This window comes from Pholcus phalangioides, unplaced genomic scaffold, assembly GCF_987345545.1.
Source record: "Pholcus phalangioides strain wild (caught in Gottingen) unplaced genomic scaffold, Ppha-v1.0 ptg000018l_1, whole genome shotgun sequence".
Taxonomy (NCBI): Eukaryota; Metazoa; Arthropoda; class Arachnida; order Araneae; family Pholcidae; genus Pholcus; species Pholcus phalangioides.
In genome coordinates this window covers 18430093-18446192 of record NW_028301611.1, presented here as the reverse complement: position 1 = coordinate 18446192, position 16100 = coordinate 18430093, and the positions used below count along the sequence as shown (strand labels likewise).

The 16100-nt window shown below is 39.1% G+C and overlaps 1 protein-coding gene across 1 annotated transcript; it reads right to left on the bottom strand.

Annotated features, from left to right (window-relative positions):
• Positions 1-11583: 11583 nt before the first annotated feature.
• LOC149071793 (uncharacterized) lies at positions 11584-13620 on the bottom strand. Its single transcript, XM_089248013.1, has one exon. The coding sequence runs from the start codon at positions 13618-13620 to the stop codon at positions 11584-11586; it is 2037 nt and encodes a 678-aa protein (XP_089104139.1).
• Positions 13621-16100: the final 2480 nt, after the last annotated feature.

The window sequence follows — 16100 nt, the reverse complement described above, 5'->3', positions numbered from 1 at the left end:
GTATATCAGTATGTACTTTCATGCTGCATGCAGCAAGGTGGTCAGGGCTTTATAGGGAACTTTGCTGTATTCTGAAAATATTCACAGTTTTGACAGATCCCTCAATCAAATGTCATGACTCCGTTTCCCCTTGATTTTCACTTGCGGCTCCCTTACAATAGGCAAACGGCTTTCTGGCTATAGGTTGAGAACTATTGATATAGCAAACGTAATAGAAAATGCTCATGCGAAAATAATTGTGATTCTTTCAGTGACCTTGGCCATTACCATTTTGACAGGGTCTCGAATAATAATAATAACGGAAGGTAATAATGTCAGTAGACATATACTCGCAATCCATACACTAAACCGGGATTCGATCCCAGACCCGCTCAGTCAGGGGCTAGCTCCCTAACCACTGGACTGTAAGCTGACAGAAAGAAATATTTACTCCGTCACCTGAGGTAAGTAGAAATTTTTGCGTCCTCCCCGTTCCCGTTAATTTGAGCACGCAAAAAAAGAGAAAAAAATTGTCTCCTTTCTATACCCGCACCCGGTGCACCATTCCCTGTTGTCCTTCCGTGGTGCAGTCCTAGCCTGCTAATGTCCTCCTTAGATCAGAGATGTAAGCGATGTCTCTCAGAATAAAGAGTCATCTCAGAGTGCAATATCATCATGACAGAACATAAAGTGTTCAACGGGTAAAAAGTCGTAGGAAGGGGCCGAGACCAGGACATCCGGCCCCACTCCAAGAGTGAGGAAATGGCCAAACTATTTTTGCATCACTTTGGTCCCTTGATTTCCCCCCAAAAAAAGAATTTCAGTTGTTCCCCCTGCACAAGAAATTTCTGGCTACGGTCCTGAAAAAGTATACTAAGGATTGCACTATAGATAATTCAACATTTACGCTTCCTTCCCTGTTATTTCTGTTGTTTGAAATGATACTGCGCGTCACTCACATCATCTGCTGACAGGCGTGCGTGCGTCCGATGTGTCGGGATGGACGACTAAATGCATAGGTCCGTAGGATCGTCCCGTATTTCACGTAACAGACCAATTTTCTGAATGTCATCCGGCTCTTGGGAGGGGCGCTTGCCCCCCCCCCCTGCACTGAATTCGAACGTATTGGGTGCCAAGTCTGCAACCGGGAAGGATTAGGTCCCTCGAAACGATGATGAAGCAATTCTGTCAGGGCACGACATTGACGTGAGGGGTCCAGTTGTCGACCGTAGTTACAACTTACTCAACCGTTTGAAGCTAGCGATTGACTATAAACGGCCAGAATTGGCCAACAGGAGAGGTGTGCTCCATCAGGACAACGCCAGGCCACACACGTCTATAGTGACTCGCCAGAGACTCCGGGAGCTTGGAAAGTTTTGATGCATCCACCATATAGTCCGGACCTGGCAACAAGCGATTACAATGTTTTTCTTGCATTGCAAAACTTCCTTAGTGATAAGAATTTGGCATCAAGAGAGAGAGAGATTGTGAAAATCGATTACTAGAGTTTTTCGCCAATAGGGACCAAGACTTCTATGAGAGAGGCATTATGAAACTACCTTTAAAATGGCAACAAATTATAGAACAAAACGGTGCATATTTGATCAAAATTGGTAATCCGCAATATGTTAAATAAAGTCTTGAAGTTCACATAAAAACAATGGATTTATTTTTCCCCCTCAACTTAATATATATATATATATATTATATAATCCAAATATTTATAAATTAGTCTCATCAAGAAAGCGTATTTTGACAATGTGTTCAATGAAAATATTAATATCATCGATTATTTCTGTGGTGTTTGGTCAGAACATGATAATTTCAAAATCACATGTTTGAGATACAAATAGTTTTCACATTCATTTCAAAATCAAAAATAAAGAATATAAACAAATAAAAATGAAAATATCATATATCAGCATGTTGTTTAGCAGTGTCCACGTATTTGTGTATTTATCTCACTTCTGATTAGTTATAATTAGCAAGACTTAATTACTACTAGATCAAAAAGCCATTTTTGGAGATATCATGTTCTGAACAAACACCACGGATTTGCGCAGTTTTATTTTATTATGAAGAGAGAAGATACGTTATTATTACATTCAAAGACATAGTTTGTACTTCTTTTCATGGGTGCAGAATTTTTTCAAAAAAAAAGTGCTAAAAATTGAAATACATAGAAATTCTACGGTTTATTCTGCATAATCTCGTTTCAAAGAGAGCATTTTCATTACAAACTACGCAATCATGAACGGATTTTCATAGTGACATAAATCTAAGTTTATAATTGCACTTACAACCTAGTAAAAAGAATTCAATTTTTACTGAATACGTACTTGCTTGATAGGAAATGTCCATTTCTCGCCCGAAAGTAATTGAAGTAAATTTCCCTCAACGTATCAATTTTTTTTTTGCTTTTCCCCCGTCGTAGAACATTTTCATAACAAACTACGTAAGCATGAACGGTATTAATAGTGACATTTTTTTATGCGCTCAAGTTTATACTCGTACTTACACCCTGATTTAGCAAATGAAATTCAATTTTTATTGAATACGTGCTTTTGCGATAGGAAATGACAATTTCTCGAACGAAACTACTATAAATAAATTTCCATCATCGTATCAATTTTTTCGATTATTTCTCATCGTAGAATGTTTTCATAAGAAACTATGCAATCATGAACGGTATTTGATAGTGAGATCATTCTATGCGTCCAAGTTTATACTTTTACTTACAGGCTGATTTTCAAATAAAATTCCATTTCAATTGAATACGTACTTGTTTCATTGGAAATGAAAATTTCTATATAACCTGAAACTACTCGAAATAAAAAAAAAATTACCTCATCGTATGCATTTTTTTTCAATTTTTCCCTTATCGTATGAATTTTTTTCCCCATTTTTCCCCTTATCGTATGAATTTTTTCCCCATTTTTTCCTTATCGTAGAACATATTCATAAATAATATCTAATTATGAACGGTATTAATGGCAACATCTTTGTACGCGCCCACAAGTTTACACGTGTACTCACAAACTGGTTAGAGAGAGAGAGAAAAAGAAGTTCCATTTATATTGAATACGTATGTTTTTGATTGAAAATGACAATTTCTCGTCCGAAAAAAGCTACTGGAAATAAACATCCCTCATCGCATAAAACACATTTTTCTTTCTCATCATAACATTTTCATAGAACATTTTCATAACAAATTATGTAATCATGAACGGCGTGAATAGTGACATCTCTTGTAAGGGCCCAAGTTCATACTTGTACTTACACACTGATTAGCAAACAATATTTAATTTTTATTGAATATGTACATTAGGGTGGAACGAAAAAAAAATAATTTCGAAATTGCCATTGTAATAGAATTTAAAATATGCCTTTATGTGAAGAAATGCCATTCCAAATTTTTTTCCCCCAAAATTCAAACTTCTTGTGGTTCCTCATCGCCCATAAAGTTTTACGCACGTGAGAAAATTCTATAACATGACACCGCGGAGGAGGCTTTCCTATTCCCCTGAACACGTGATTCGTTCAGTGAACTCAATGTTTTTCCCCCTTGTTTCCAGTATCCATTTGCAATCTTACCCCTTAACTGAGAGGGTGTATAGCAGTCAAAATGACAACCAGAAGCTTTTATTGTTGTGACATTTTAAAAATCCTAAAGAGTTGGATTCTCGGGTCTTGCCCACCTATGTCGATGTGTTATTTGCTAATTCAACGCAATATGAAGGCACAAAAAGATCCAGCTATTGCAGACATTCTTGAAATTATCGTGCCAAAGGTAGAAAATACACTGCTGGCCACCGTAAATGCAACACCCTGAAGGAAGCATGCAAATAATATGAAATTTACAACATGCATTAGCGGAGGTGAGATATTCAAATGATTAGAATTTCAGCACAGACGCACATCACGCGCGCCTGTGGCGCCACTTCAAAGCGCTATTTAAGGCTTGTAGACTTCGACGATTTGAAGTACGGCAATTGTGTTTTTCTTGTGGTTTTTTCAAAAAAACGATCAATTATGCCTCGTAGAAAACAGCGATCATCTTTTGATCAAGTATCCGAGTTCGACAGAGGAAGGATAGTGGCCTACCGAGATTGTGGATTATCTTTCAGGGAAATCGGTAGTCGTGTTGGACGAAACCAAACAACTGCAATGCGGATATGGGATCGTTGGATGCAGGAGGGTACGACGGACCGACGTGCACCACTTCATGTGATGACAGGCGTATTGTGCGTATGGCAGTGACGGATCGCTCAGCCACATCACGAACCATAGCACAGCACATTCAGTCTGTACCGCATCATCCAGTGTCTGCGCGTATCATTCGACGCCGTTTACAGCAGAGTGGTCTGTCCGCAAGACGTTCATTGCTTCGTCTACCCTTGACGCAGAACCACAGACGTCTCCGCCGCCAATGGTGCGATGAAAGAAGGATGTGGACGGCACAATGGAATGAAATTGTCTTTACTGACGAGTCACGCTTCTGTCTGCAACACCACGATGGTCGGATTCGAGTCTGGAGACACCGTGGAGAGAGGATGCTGAACAGCTGCGTTATGCACCGCCACACTGGTCCTGCACCGGGTATTATGGTATGGGGCGGTATTGGATATTACTCTCGCACTCCTCTAGTACGCATTGCCGGTACTTTAAAAAGCCAGCGCTACATCTCCGAGGTGTTGGAGCCAGTTGTCCTTCCTTACCTTCAGGGCTTGCCCACAACCATATCTCAACAGGATAATGCGCGACCACACGTGGCACGCATTGTTCAAAGGTTCTTGGTCAATCGCCAGATTGAATTGCTTCCCTGGCCAGCTCGCTCTTCGGATCTTTCGCCGATAGAAAACATGTGGTCCATTGTTGCTCAACGATTGACCCAGATTACATCCCCAGCTGCCACACCAGATCAACTTTGGCAACGCGTGGAAGCTGCTTGGTCTGCTGTACCCCAAGAACACATCCAAAGTCTCTTTGAATCAATGCCGAGGCGTGTGGCAGCGGTGATCTCCAACAATGGCGGCTACTCTGGCGACTGATTTTGGCAGGAACCACACTTCACAGAAGTCTATAAATTTAATCATTTGATGCTTGGTCAACATGTTATCTACAAAATAAATATTGTTGCGATATCTCTTGTCTTTCTTGGTGTTGCAATTTGGGTGGCCAGCAGTGTATTTGGAAATCTGTTTCAATTCCTACGGTTTTTCACCAACGGATATGCAAAATTTTCAAAGACTTTTACTGTAAATACAAGAATCTTCAGAAAAATATGAAAGCAAGGAAAGATTCTCAAAATTTCAAGTTGAACTTGAAATCTTTTCAGTGCGAAGCACGGAAATTGCTCGACATTGCAGCATGAAAATGTGATTTTGAAGACTAAGTGCGACAAGTTGAGAAAGGTCCAAATTTAGAGCGAGATTTCTTGCAAGATCAAAGAAGTATATGCAAGATAGGTATTGGCCGAGTAGATGTCCTAACAACGTAGAAATTGAAAAACAATGAGCAAAAGAAAATGAAAATGGTATCCCGTTTGAAGTCATCTCAAGAAGAAATGGCGGAAACTAGTTCATCAACCACTGAAAACTTATCTATATCCAACAATTCTGAGGAAACTGATCTATATGAGCCAAAACACAGTTTGCCGTTGAAGTTAGCATTTCCATCTACCAGTATCTGAAGCTGGTCCATCAATCAGTGCCGAAGCAAGTACTTCATTTGCTTTTCAAGTTCTGCCATCATCCTCATAGATGAGAACTAATTTATCAAATGTTGCTCTTGCTTGTGATAGAGCTGGTGCGCCTGATCGATCAGCTGCAATTATTGCGAATGCTGTGCTGGAACATGTTGGTTTATTGACGAAAGAGAAGCCAAATATGACAATAGACCGGATGAAAATAAGACGTGAAAGAGCATCACAGAGAGTTCTTTTGCAAGATAAAATTCCTAGAACAAAATGTGCGAGGAGTCTATTTTGATGGTCGAAAAGACAACCTTAGCTAATGGCAAAGAAGGTGATTCTTTCCATAGAAGAACCATATCTGAAGAACATATAACTATACTGAGGCACCCGGGTCAATTTATCTCGGCCACACAACTCCAAGAAGCAGTAGAGCAAGGGATATAAAGTCATCAATCCTAGACTTTTTGAAGACTTTTTGATGGTGATTGCGACGGAATTGTTACCAATACTGGTTAAAAAATGGGGTTATCAGATTGATAGAGAAAGAAATAGGCCATCCCTTGCAATGGCCTATTTGTCTTTTTCACTTCAATGAGTCATCTTGAAGTGAATGAGTCATCTTCACAAGGCATCTTGTGAAGCATCTAGATGGATGTTCCATCAGTCCACACGGGCTTCAAGGTGATATCGCAAAAAGTTTGGAAAATTGTGAAAGATTACCTATTGCGAAATTTAAACCAATCTCTAATAACCTTCCGATAATGGACTGACAACAGTGATTTAAGTGCTGATCAGAGATATCTTGTGGGAATAATACGGGCAAAGAACTGGGAATCAAGAGAATTCTGAAAATTAGAAATGAAGGGTTATCAGAAGTAGAAATCCATAAATTCCATGTTCCGAAAATAAACTTTTCTGCTAAGCACTAATCGGAACTAATTGCATGTGATCAAGTGCGAGTGACTGAACCACCTATTATAAAAAATCAGTAACTGGACCCACAAAAATTATCTGAACCTCCTTTTCCATCTATACCGAATTTTCCGTGTCACACACAAGCAGTTGAACGGTGCGTACGTCTCGTAACTGACGCATCTCTTGCTGTATCAGCAACCGAGAGTCGTGAAAGCTTCACATTGAAGCCAGAATATAATCAAGGAGTACACTTCCATCGTTTGAAAAAAAAGTTGACTATTTCGCAAAACAGTGAAATGTAATAACAGTGTGACAACAGAGGAAGCAATAGAGGCATTCTCCTGACACCTATATCGTCAAACCATTTTTTTGTTGTTGTTTTTATAATATGGAACATGGTTATAGTTTTGTCCCCACCCCAACAAAAATGGTTTACTTATATAAACCCTTTATATAAATAATGGTGTTTTTTTGGTTTTTTTTATAATCTATATAAATAAATAAATATATAATGTTTAAAAAGATTTTTATAATGTTCACTTAGAAAAGTCTTCTTGCTCGATATTTAGGGTCCGTGAGGAACCTCAAGATATTAAAATTTCCTTCCAAGTACATGTTTAATTGGATGTCGTAATTCCGTGAACGAAACTACTCGAAATAAATTTCTCTCATTGTATATTTTTTTTCCTCACCGTAAAATATGTTCATACCAAATTATGTACTCATGAACCGTATTAATAGTGTTATCTCTGTATGCGCCAAAACTTATACGAGTACTTACATACTGGTTAGCAAACAAAATTCCATTTGTATTGAATACGCACTTGTACCATTAGAAATGACAATTTCTTACCCGAAACTACTCGAAATAAATTTCCCTCGTCGTAGAACATTCTCATAATAAACTATGTAATCATTAACCGTATGTATAGTGACATCTTTGTATGCTCCCAAGTTTATACGTGTACTTACTGTCTGATTATTAAACAAAATTTCATTTTTATTATATACATACATACTTGTTTGATTGAAAATGAAAATTTCTTTCCCGAAACTACTCGAAATAAATTTCCCTCATCGTAGAACACTTTCATAATAAACTATGTAATAATTAACCGTATGTACAGTGACATCTTTGTATACTTCCAAGTTTATACGTGTACTTACATCCTGGTTACCGAACAAAATTCCATTCTTATTGAATACGTACTTGTTTGATATGAAATGACAATTGCTTACCCGAAACTAATCAAAATAAATTTCCCTCATTCCAGAACGTTTCCATAATAAACTATGTAATCATTAACCGTATGTATAAAAGTTTATAAGTGACATCTTTGTATGCTCCCAAATTTATACGTATACTTACTCCCTGATTATTAAAAAAAATTTCATTTTTATTATATCATATGATTGGAAATGGCAATTTCTTACCCGAAACTACTCGAAATAAATTTCCCTCATCGCAGAACATTTTCTTAATAAACTATGTAATCATCAATCGTATGTACAGTGACATCTTTGTATGCTCCCAAGTTTATAGGTGTACTTACTCCCTGATTAGAGAACAAAATTTCATTTTTATTATATACGTACACACACACACGTTTGATTGGAAATGACAATTTCTTACCCGAAACTACTCGAGATAAATTTTCCTCATCGTAGAATATTTCCTAATCAACTATGTAATAATTAACCGTATGTATAGTGGCATCTTTGTATGCTCCCAAGTTTATACGTGTACTCACTTTCTGATTTGAAAACAAAATTTCATTTTTATTATATACATACTTGTTTGATTGGAAATGAAAATTTCTTACCCGAAACTAATCAAAATAAATTTCCCTCATTGTAGAACGTTTCCATAATAAACTATGTAATCATTAACCGTATGTGAATCGCTAAATGTAAAAAGGGGTCATGCCAAATTTTCTCAAGTTTTCAGGAGAGGCAAAAAACGTATATCTTCTCCAATAATTTTTTTTAATTAAAAATTTTAATTGCAGCGTCTGTGGAATATGCATTTAATGAAGCCATGAGAGAGGATTTTAAATTTTTATTACTTAAGAATAGCAACGAGAGAGTAATATCTGATACGGACATGACCCCTTTTTACAATTAAATATTTTGGAGCCCCAATTCTTTAATGAAAAGTCTCAGGAAAACACATAAATAAACAAATGTACGCAACGAAACAAACTTTATTTAGCTTTCTATTAGACGGGGATCAAAAGTACTCCTCTTCTGGTTGCCTCTAATGAGTTAATGGTTGGTGCACTAAATATCTTGTCCCAAAAATTGTTGTACTCCATTGGGATGTATTTTTTGTTTTATTCAAGTCATCCATTTACTTTGGTTGTTGGAAGTTTTGTCGATGAATAAGCTTTGCTTTGGAGTATCATTAGTGGTACACCAAATTTTCTTAGTGGGAGGATTCGTGAGCCGATGCCATTGACATGTTGCGTACGGTAAACTTTGATGCATTCTGGTTGATCAAATCCACATATTGGTCCACTGTGTACAATTTCAATTTCTTCTTGATAAGTATTTTTATCAGGGCGAAATCCCTATCACGGTAAAAAAAATGCCCTCTGATGGGGAAATGAAATTTAATTTCCTCAAAACGTTCAGACTCTACTAAGAACATCAAAAACCTCATCAATGTGTTATTATTCTGCTATCCACAGTTGTCCATAAAAAGTTACGCGCTTTTTCCGTATCTTCAGCTCCATCAATATATTTTTTCAAAAAGAACGTAACTTTATTAGGCCCTTTGCCTCCATTTGTTTCGTCATAAACGAAACATTTCATTTTACCATCTGTTGGGTTATGAATACCGAAGGTATTAACACTCAGCTGCCTAAAATAGTATATATTTTGCACTGGAATCCGAGGTAAGCATACAGTAGCCATATAGTCGCTACACAGACAGAAAATATCGCTGTTTTCTTGGCAAAGCTTTTTAGCTTCTATAAAATTTGCATCATAAAATTTTTTGAAAATTTTCTGTACTAACAATTACAACATAATTGCATAATAACAACTACTACTACGTTTTAAACAAAAAACAATAAATAACAAATAACAACAAAACAAAAACAATGTAAATGAAGAAAACCTTCTTATGAGGTAACTCAACAGGAAAATCCTGCTGCCACCTGTTAGCGGTCTTGAGAAATAAATGTAAAAAGGGGTCATGTGTCCTGGACTTGACACCTTTTTACTTTTAACATTCGTTTCTTCTCAGCATCTAGAGGCGAGACTTGACCCATTTTACAATAAAACGATGCGTTGGCGTCTTTATTACATGAATCATATACATGAATCCATCGACCCATAAAAATTTAAAAAATGTGACATGACCCCTTTTTACATTTAGCGATTCATGTATAGTGACATCTTTGTATGCTCCCAAGTTTATACGTGTACTTACTTCCTGATTATTAAACAAAATTTCATCTTTATTATATCATATGATTGAAAATGGCAATTTCTTGCCCGAAACTACTCGAAATAAATTTCCCTCATCGTAGAACAATTTCATAATAACTTATGTAATCATTAATCGTATGTATAGGAACATAATGACAGGGTGTTTAAAAATTAATCATCGGGTTCAAAAAAAATATAACTTAAAACACGTAAATTGTACTTTTTTATATTAAAGTGGGGTACGAAAGAAGAAAATGTGAAACTTTTTATTCCTACTCTTCCGTATGGTGATGATATGGCGTTTTCACGTCATCGCCTATATATCAAACCGTACATCATACAGGTCCTGCAGCATTTTACACCACACGACCATGAGATGCGTTGCACGTTATTCTGTCTATTGCAGGAAGCAATGGAGGATGAGGATTTTATTCAACGATTGGTGTTCAACGAAGAGTCAACAATACATTTAAATGCGGTGGTGAACCGCCACAATGCCCACATATCGAGAACTGGAAAACCCATACACGCACATGTGCAAATTTGACGGGATTCTCCTAAAACAAACGTCTTTGCAGCATTCTCAAAGAGGAAGGGTGTACGGGCCTTTTTATTTCATCGAAAAAACTGTGACAAGAATGGTGGAAAAAGGAACGCGAAAATTCTGCGAGGGAGTGAACCGACCCATTCGTCAGGGGGTCGAGAGAGGGCCAACTGCCCCCCTTACATAAATTATTGACGTATCGAAAAAATGATTTTGGGTCAGAGCCAATGTTATCTGCCAACCTAGATTCAACTTCCCTTTTACTATCAGTAACGATCCTCCCTCTTCGTGGTCGAGTAACTGAACACGTACTCATTGATGAGTCGTCTTTCAAAACAATAATCATATTTATTTTGATTAAGGAGGATAGAGAAAAGTGCTACACGACGAGCACATCACACCTTACAACACCACACCAATCATAATAATATGGAAAAAAAAAAAGACCCCGGGGGGGAGCGTTTCTCTTTTCTTCTCTCTCTGGCTCCCGCGCTATCTTTTTCAGGGTAGTTTTTCCCTCTTTTGCTTCTTCGTTTAGCAGCTTCCCTGACGATTCGTCCCGGAACCTTACTCGTCCCCCCTTGGGAGCTCATTGTCTATTTTTTTTTCAAGACAACTGAGCTTACCACATTTAAGAAAAGAAATGAACAAAGAAAAACATGTTCAAGCACATATACAAAAAAAAAAAAAATCACAAAATCAACAATTACCATCGTGGGATCAATGAAAATACCATACTGGGTACACATTAGTAATACATATGCACTGAAATGCATTCACATTTACAAACATTTTCCGTGTACTTTCCTAATATATACATTTCCCGACTTTTGCTTGTCCAGGCGTGCTGCTGAACACGTCTGAAAATTCTTTCGGTTTCGAATAATTGCCGTTGCTGTGAACTTCCAGCTTATTAGATAACCCCATTACGTGGTTCTGAATGTCCTGTAATAATTTCATTTTATGTGAACAGGAGCGTAGTCCACATCTCCAAATTCTACGTCCTGATCAAATATCAGTCCCACGTGTTGTACTCTGGCAATGTATGGCCTCTGCTTGACTTGGGTTCTAAGGGTCCAATGTAGTCAACGCAGCAGACCTCGAATGGGTTTTCGGGTCTCACGATTGGTTGGATGGGTAGGCGATCTCTATACGTGACGGTGCGTCTGACTTGGCATTCTCGACGACTCCTACGAAACTTCTGAACATCCTTTTTGATGGTAGGCCAGTACGACGAATACTTCATGCGTTGTTTCGTTTTGCGCTCCCCTAGATGTCCTGCCAAAGGTATTTCATGGGCCGTCCGAAGCATTTCCATTCGTTTGCAGGTGGGAACGACAACCTGTACGATATTTTCGCCGTTTACGTTCTCGGAGTGAGTGAGAACACCATTCCTTACGCCATAAGGTCTTTGGCCCAGACGTACGAAGTCCCAGCCCTTCTCGAGATCGCCATCTCCAATTAGCAAACCGATAAAGTCCTTGTCTCCTTTATCGGGGACTTGTGATGCATCAGGGATGCAGTTCCCTCCTTCCACGTTCGAATCCAGGAGTTGTACGACCGACATCGTTGAGTCTCCGGTATGCCGAATGGACCCAGTGAGCTGCACACTTTCCGACAGCGCCTCGTACGCAGTTGAGCATATTAACATGTCGTTAACAAGTTTCTTCGACACGGCACAAGTTACAGGAATGTCGCTGTGCATACCATCATCGGTTCTCATCGGGATAACTTTCAGTGCCGCTACCTCAGTTTCCCCGAACGCAGATATTATTCGTATAGTGCCTTCTCCGTCGCAGTTCGAAGGCACCAAATCCTCTCTCAGAACTGATATCTGAGCTCCATTATCAATAATCGCTTTAAATTTTTTCGTTCCGCATTTGATGGGTGCAATTTTAAGTTCATCGATTTTCCCCGTGACCTTCGCAGAAGACACAGGAACCGAAACCTTCACCGTCAAAATATTCGAGGCTTCACTTGGTTCCATCGTCGTTAATTGCCTCTGTGCATTCACAACGGCATGCCCTTTCGCATTATTGTTGCAAACCCTCGATATGTGCCCAACCGAGCCACAAGAATAGCAAGTTGGCTTCACAAAGGTTTTACGCGTTTCGGTTTTGAGTCCTGGCCTGGAATTCGGTGCTTTAGGAGGAAAACTTCTACTGTTATTATATTTGCCTGCTTCATCTTTCACGTTATCATTGCCCGAGCTCACCTTCTTGAAGTTTGACCGCACACTTTCGTATTCATCTAGCTTGTCAGCTAGGATAGACGGAGATATGAAAGAGGCCCATTCGTCCACGAAATGGTCACGTATATCGCCGGGAACTCGTCGTTTTAGTTGGTCAGTAATGACAAGGCTCTTCAGTGTCTCGAAGTCACCAACATCCAGACCCCGGATCCACTCTTCGAAGAAATTCGATATTTCGAAGACAAATTCTCGCCATGATTTCGCCGGGTTGCGTTGATGTTTGGTGAATTTTTGCCGGAAATGTTCTGGACTTAATTTGAATTTCCTAAGGAGGATCTCCTTAATGTACTCATAATCATCAAACTTCTCTTCCGATTCTCGGGCGATTAATTGGGTTATGTCTGACGGCAATAAGGTCAGCAAAGCTGACACCCAGTTTCTTTTGTCCACCCCGATTCTATTCGCCTGGCGTTCAAATATTATGAGAAATAAGGCGATATCATCCTCCTTGGCGTCAAATTTTGGAACAAGCCTCGTCAGTTCCGTACTGAATGAGGTAAAATTCTGTCGTCCATTTGTGGACACGTTCGTCCTTTCCATCTCCAGGCGGAGTTTTTCCATTCGAAAGAGGTGTTCTCGTTCTTCATGCATCCTCCCTTCAGCTAGGTCACGCTCTTCTCGTGCTTCCCTGTCTCCCTTGATGACGGCTAACTGCTCTCGGATGAACTCCTCGTCATAGCCGTCACATTTGAGGATGCTATTCCTCAAGTCCAATATGTTCGATCCGTCCTTGACCACCAGACCCAACTCTTCTGCCAAAACCACCAAATCATCCCTCCTTGCACGCCCGAGGTATGCCATGTTGCTTGGTATAGCGGTTTTTTTTTTCACTTATATAAATGTTCGCACCTAGTCTACGTCATATACTAATGACTAATCATTCGAGAAAAAAAAAATATATAGATAGATATATGCACAATAATACTGACGTATTTCAAACAAACCCCCAAAAAAAAAAAATATATATATATATATATATAAAATCGTACATTCGAAGATAATTGTAAAAAAAAAATTAGTATGTGCGATAATACTGCTGTTCAAAAAAAAAAAAAAATCACATTCTCAATAATAAACTGACGTTTCAAAAAAAAAAAAATATCATTTTCTGAACGAATAATACTGACGTATCTTTCCAACAAAAAAAAAAAATCAGTACTCGCGTAATTACCGCCGTTTCAACACACAACTGAGCAATGATGCTCTCACTTGATAAACAACAGAGCAATGATGCTCTCACTTGATAAACAACAGAGCAATGATGCTCTCACTTGATAAACAACAGAGCAATGATGCTCTCACTTGATAAACAACAGAGCAACGATGCTCTCACTTGATACACAACAGAGCAATGATGCTCTCACTTGATACACAACAGAGCAATGATGCTCTCACTTGACACACAACAGGGCAATAATGCTCTCACGTATATCACTAGAGATGATGCTCGTCAACTATGCCGCTGGAGCTGATGCTCGCTGAATACGCCACTGGAGCTGATGCTCGCTGAATACGCCACTGGAGCTGATGCTCGCTGAATACGCCACTGGAGCTGATGCTCGCTGAATACGCCACTGGAGCTGATGCTCGCTCAATACGCCACTGGAGCTGATGCTCGCTCAATACGCCACTGGAGCTGATGCTCGCCACCTATGCCACTGGAGCTGATGCTCGCCACCTACGCTGCTGGAGCTGATGCTCACTGAATACGCCACTGGAGCTGATGCTCACTGAATACGCCACTGGAGCTGATGCTCGCTGAATACGTCGCTGGAGCTGATGCTCGCCACCTACGCCTCTGGAGCAATGATGCTCGTCAACTATGCCGCTGGAGCAATGATGCTCGCCACCTACGCCTCTGGAGCAATGATGCTCTTCACCTTTCAACTGCAGAGCAATGGTGCTCTCAGGAACCACCCGTCATCAGCAGTCCATGCTTTCTCTTTCTCATAGCTTGACAATGGAGGAACGCTGTGGCCATTTTGCCCTTCTTCATAAGTGTTATTCTTCAAAATGTTCCCCCGATTTTTTTTTCAGTTCTAAATCCTACCGACTGCGCCAGTAACGATCCTCCCTCTTCGTGGTCGAGTAACTGAACACGTACTCATTGATGAGTCGTCTTTCAAAACAATAATCATATTTATTTTGATTAAGGAGGATAGAGAAAAGTGCTACACGACGAGCACATCACACCTTACAACACCACACCAATCATAATAATATGGAAAAAAAAAAAGACCCCGGGGGGGAGCGTTTCTCTTTTCTTCTCTCTCTGGCTCCCGCGCTATCTTTTTCAGGGTAGTTTTTCCCTCTTTTGCTTCTTCGTTTAGCAGCTTCCCTGACGATTCGTCCCGGAACCTTACTCTATCCCTTATCGCTTTCTTCAACACTTTTCTTTTATCAGTAAACAATGATAGGTCACCTCGTCCACTTTTATACTCTCTGAATGCTGTTTTATTTTCAAGATAAAGGTTACGCACGCTATCCGTGAACCATAGAGGGTGCTATGCACAAACACGCTTTTTTGGAACAAAGGGTATGACGTCGTGCAAAACATAGGACAGCTTCGTACTAAATTCTTCCCATTCACTTACCACCACTACTATTTCAACCGGTGTTTGAAAACTTCCGCTAACCTTCCTCTCAAAGCATCAAAATTAGTTCTCCGAAAACAAGGAACCAGTCTTTTGTTATCATTGTTATCAACCTTACCCAAGGAAAAGTTACAGTGAAATCTGACGATACGATGATCACTGGAAGAAAACTCCTCCCCCACCGAAACATGTTCAACAAGATCCTCAGAACTAGTAAGAACTAAATAAAAAATAAAATTAAATACAATATATACATGATAAAATATTACATGCAATCCCCATAAAGAATACTTATTCTAAGACTACCACATGGAGAGCTTCTCGATTTACCCCCAACATCTTTAACACATTTCTCTTTAAACTCGTCAATTGTGTTAGAATTTACTACTTCGCTGAGGTAAGCTATTTCATTTATTAATACCCTATTGGAGGAAAATTCCCTGCGACACCTTAACCTCGTATTGTCCCTTCTAATCGATACTGGTGTCCCCTTGTAAAAGCAGTCGATTGACGGTGTACTAAGAATTCCTGGTCCATCCTATCCGTCCTGTTAAAAATTTTGAGCACTTCGATCATATCTCCCCGACACCTGCGTTCATCGAATGTGAAGATATTAAAAAAAATGAAATGAAGCCTCTCTTCATAACTCAAGCCCACTATCTACACTTGGGAAAGTTTTTGAGGAAA

What these genes read in the sequence shown, in the direction of transcription:
- LOC149071793 (XM_089248013.1), bottom strand. Translation starts at nt 13,620, where the DNA reads ATGGCATACCTCGGGCGTGCAAGGAGGGATGATTTGGTGGTTTTGGCA.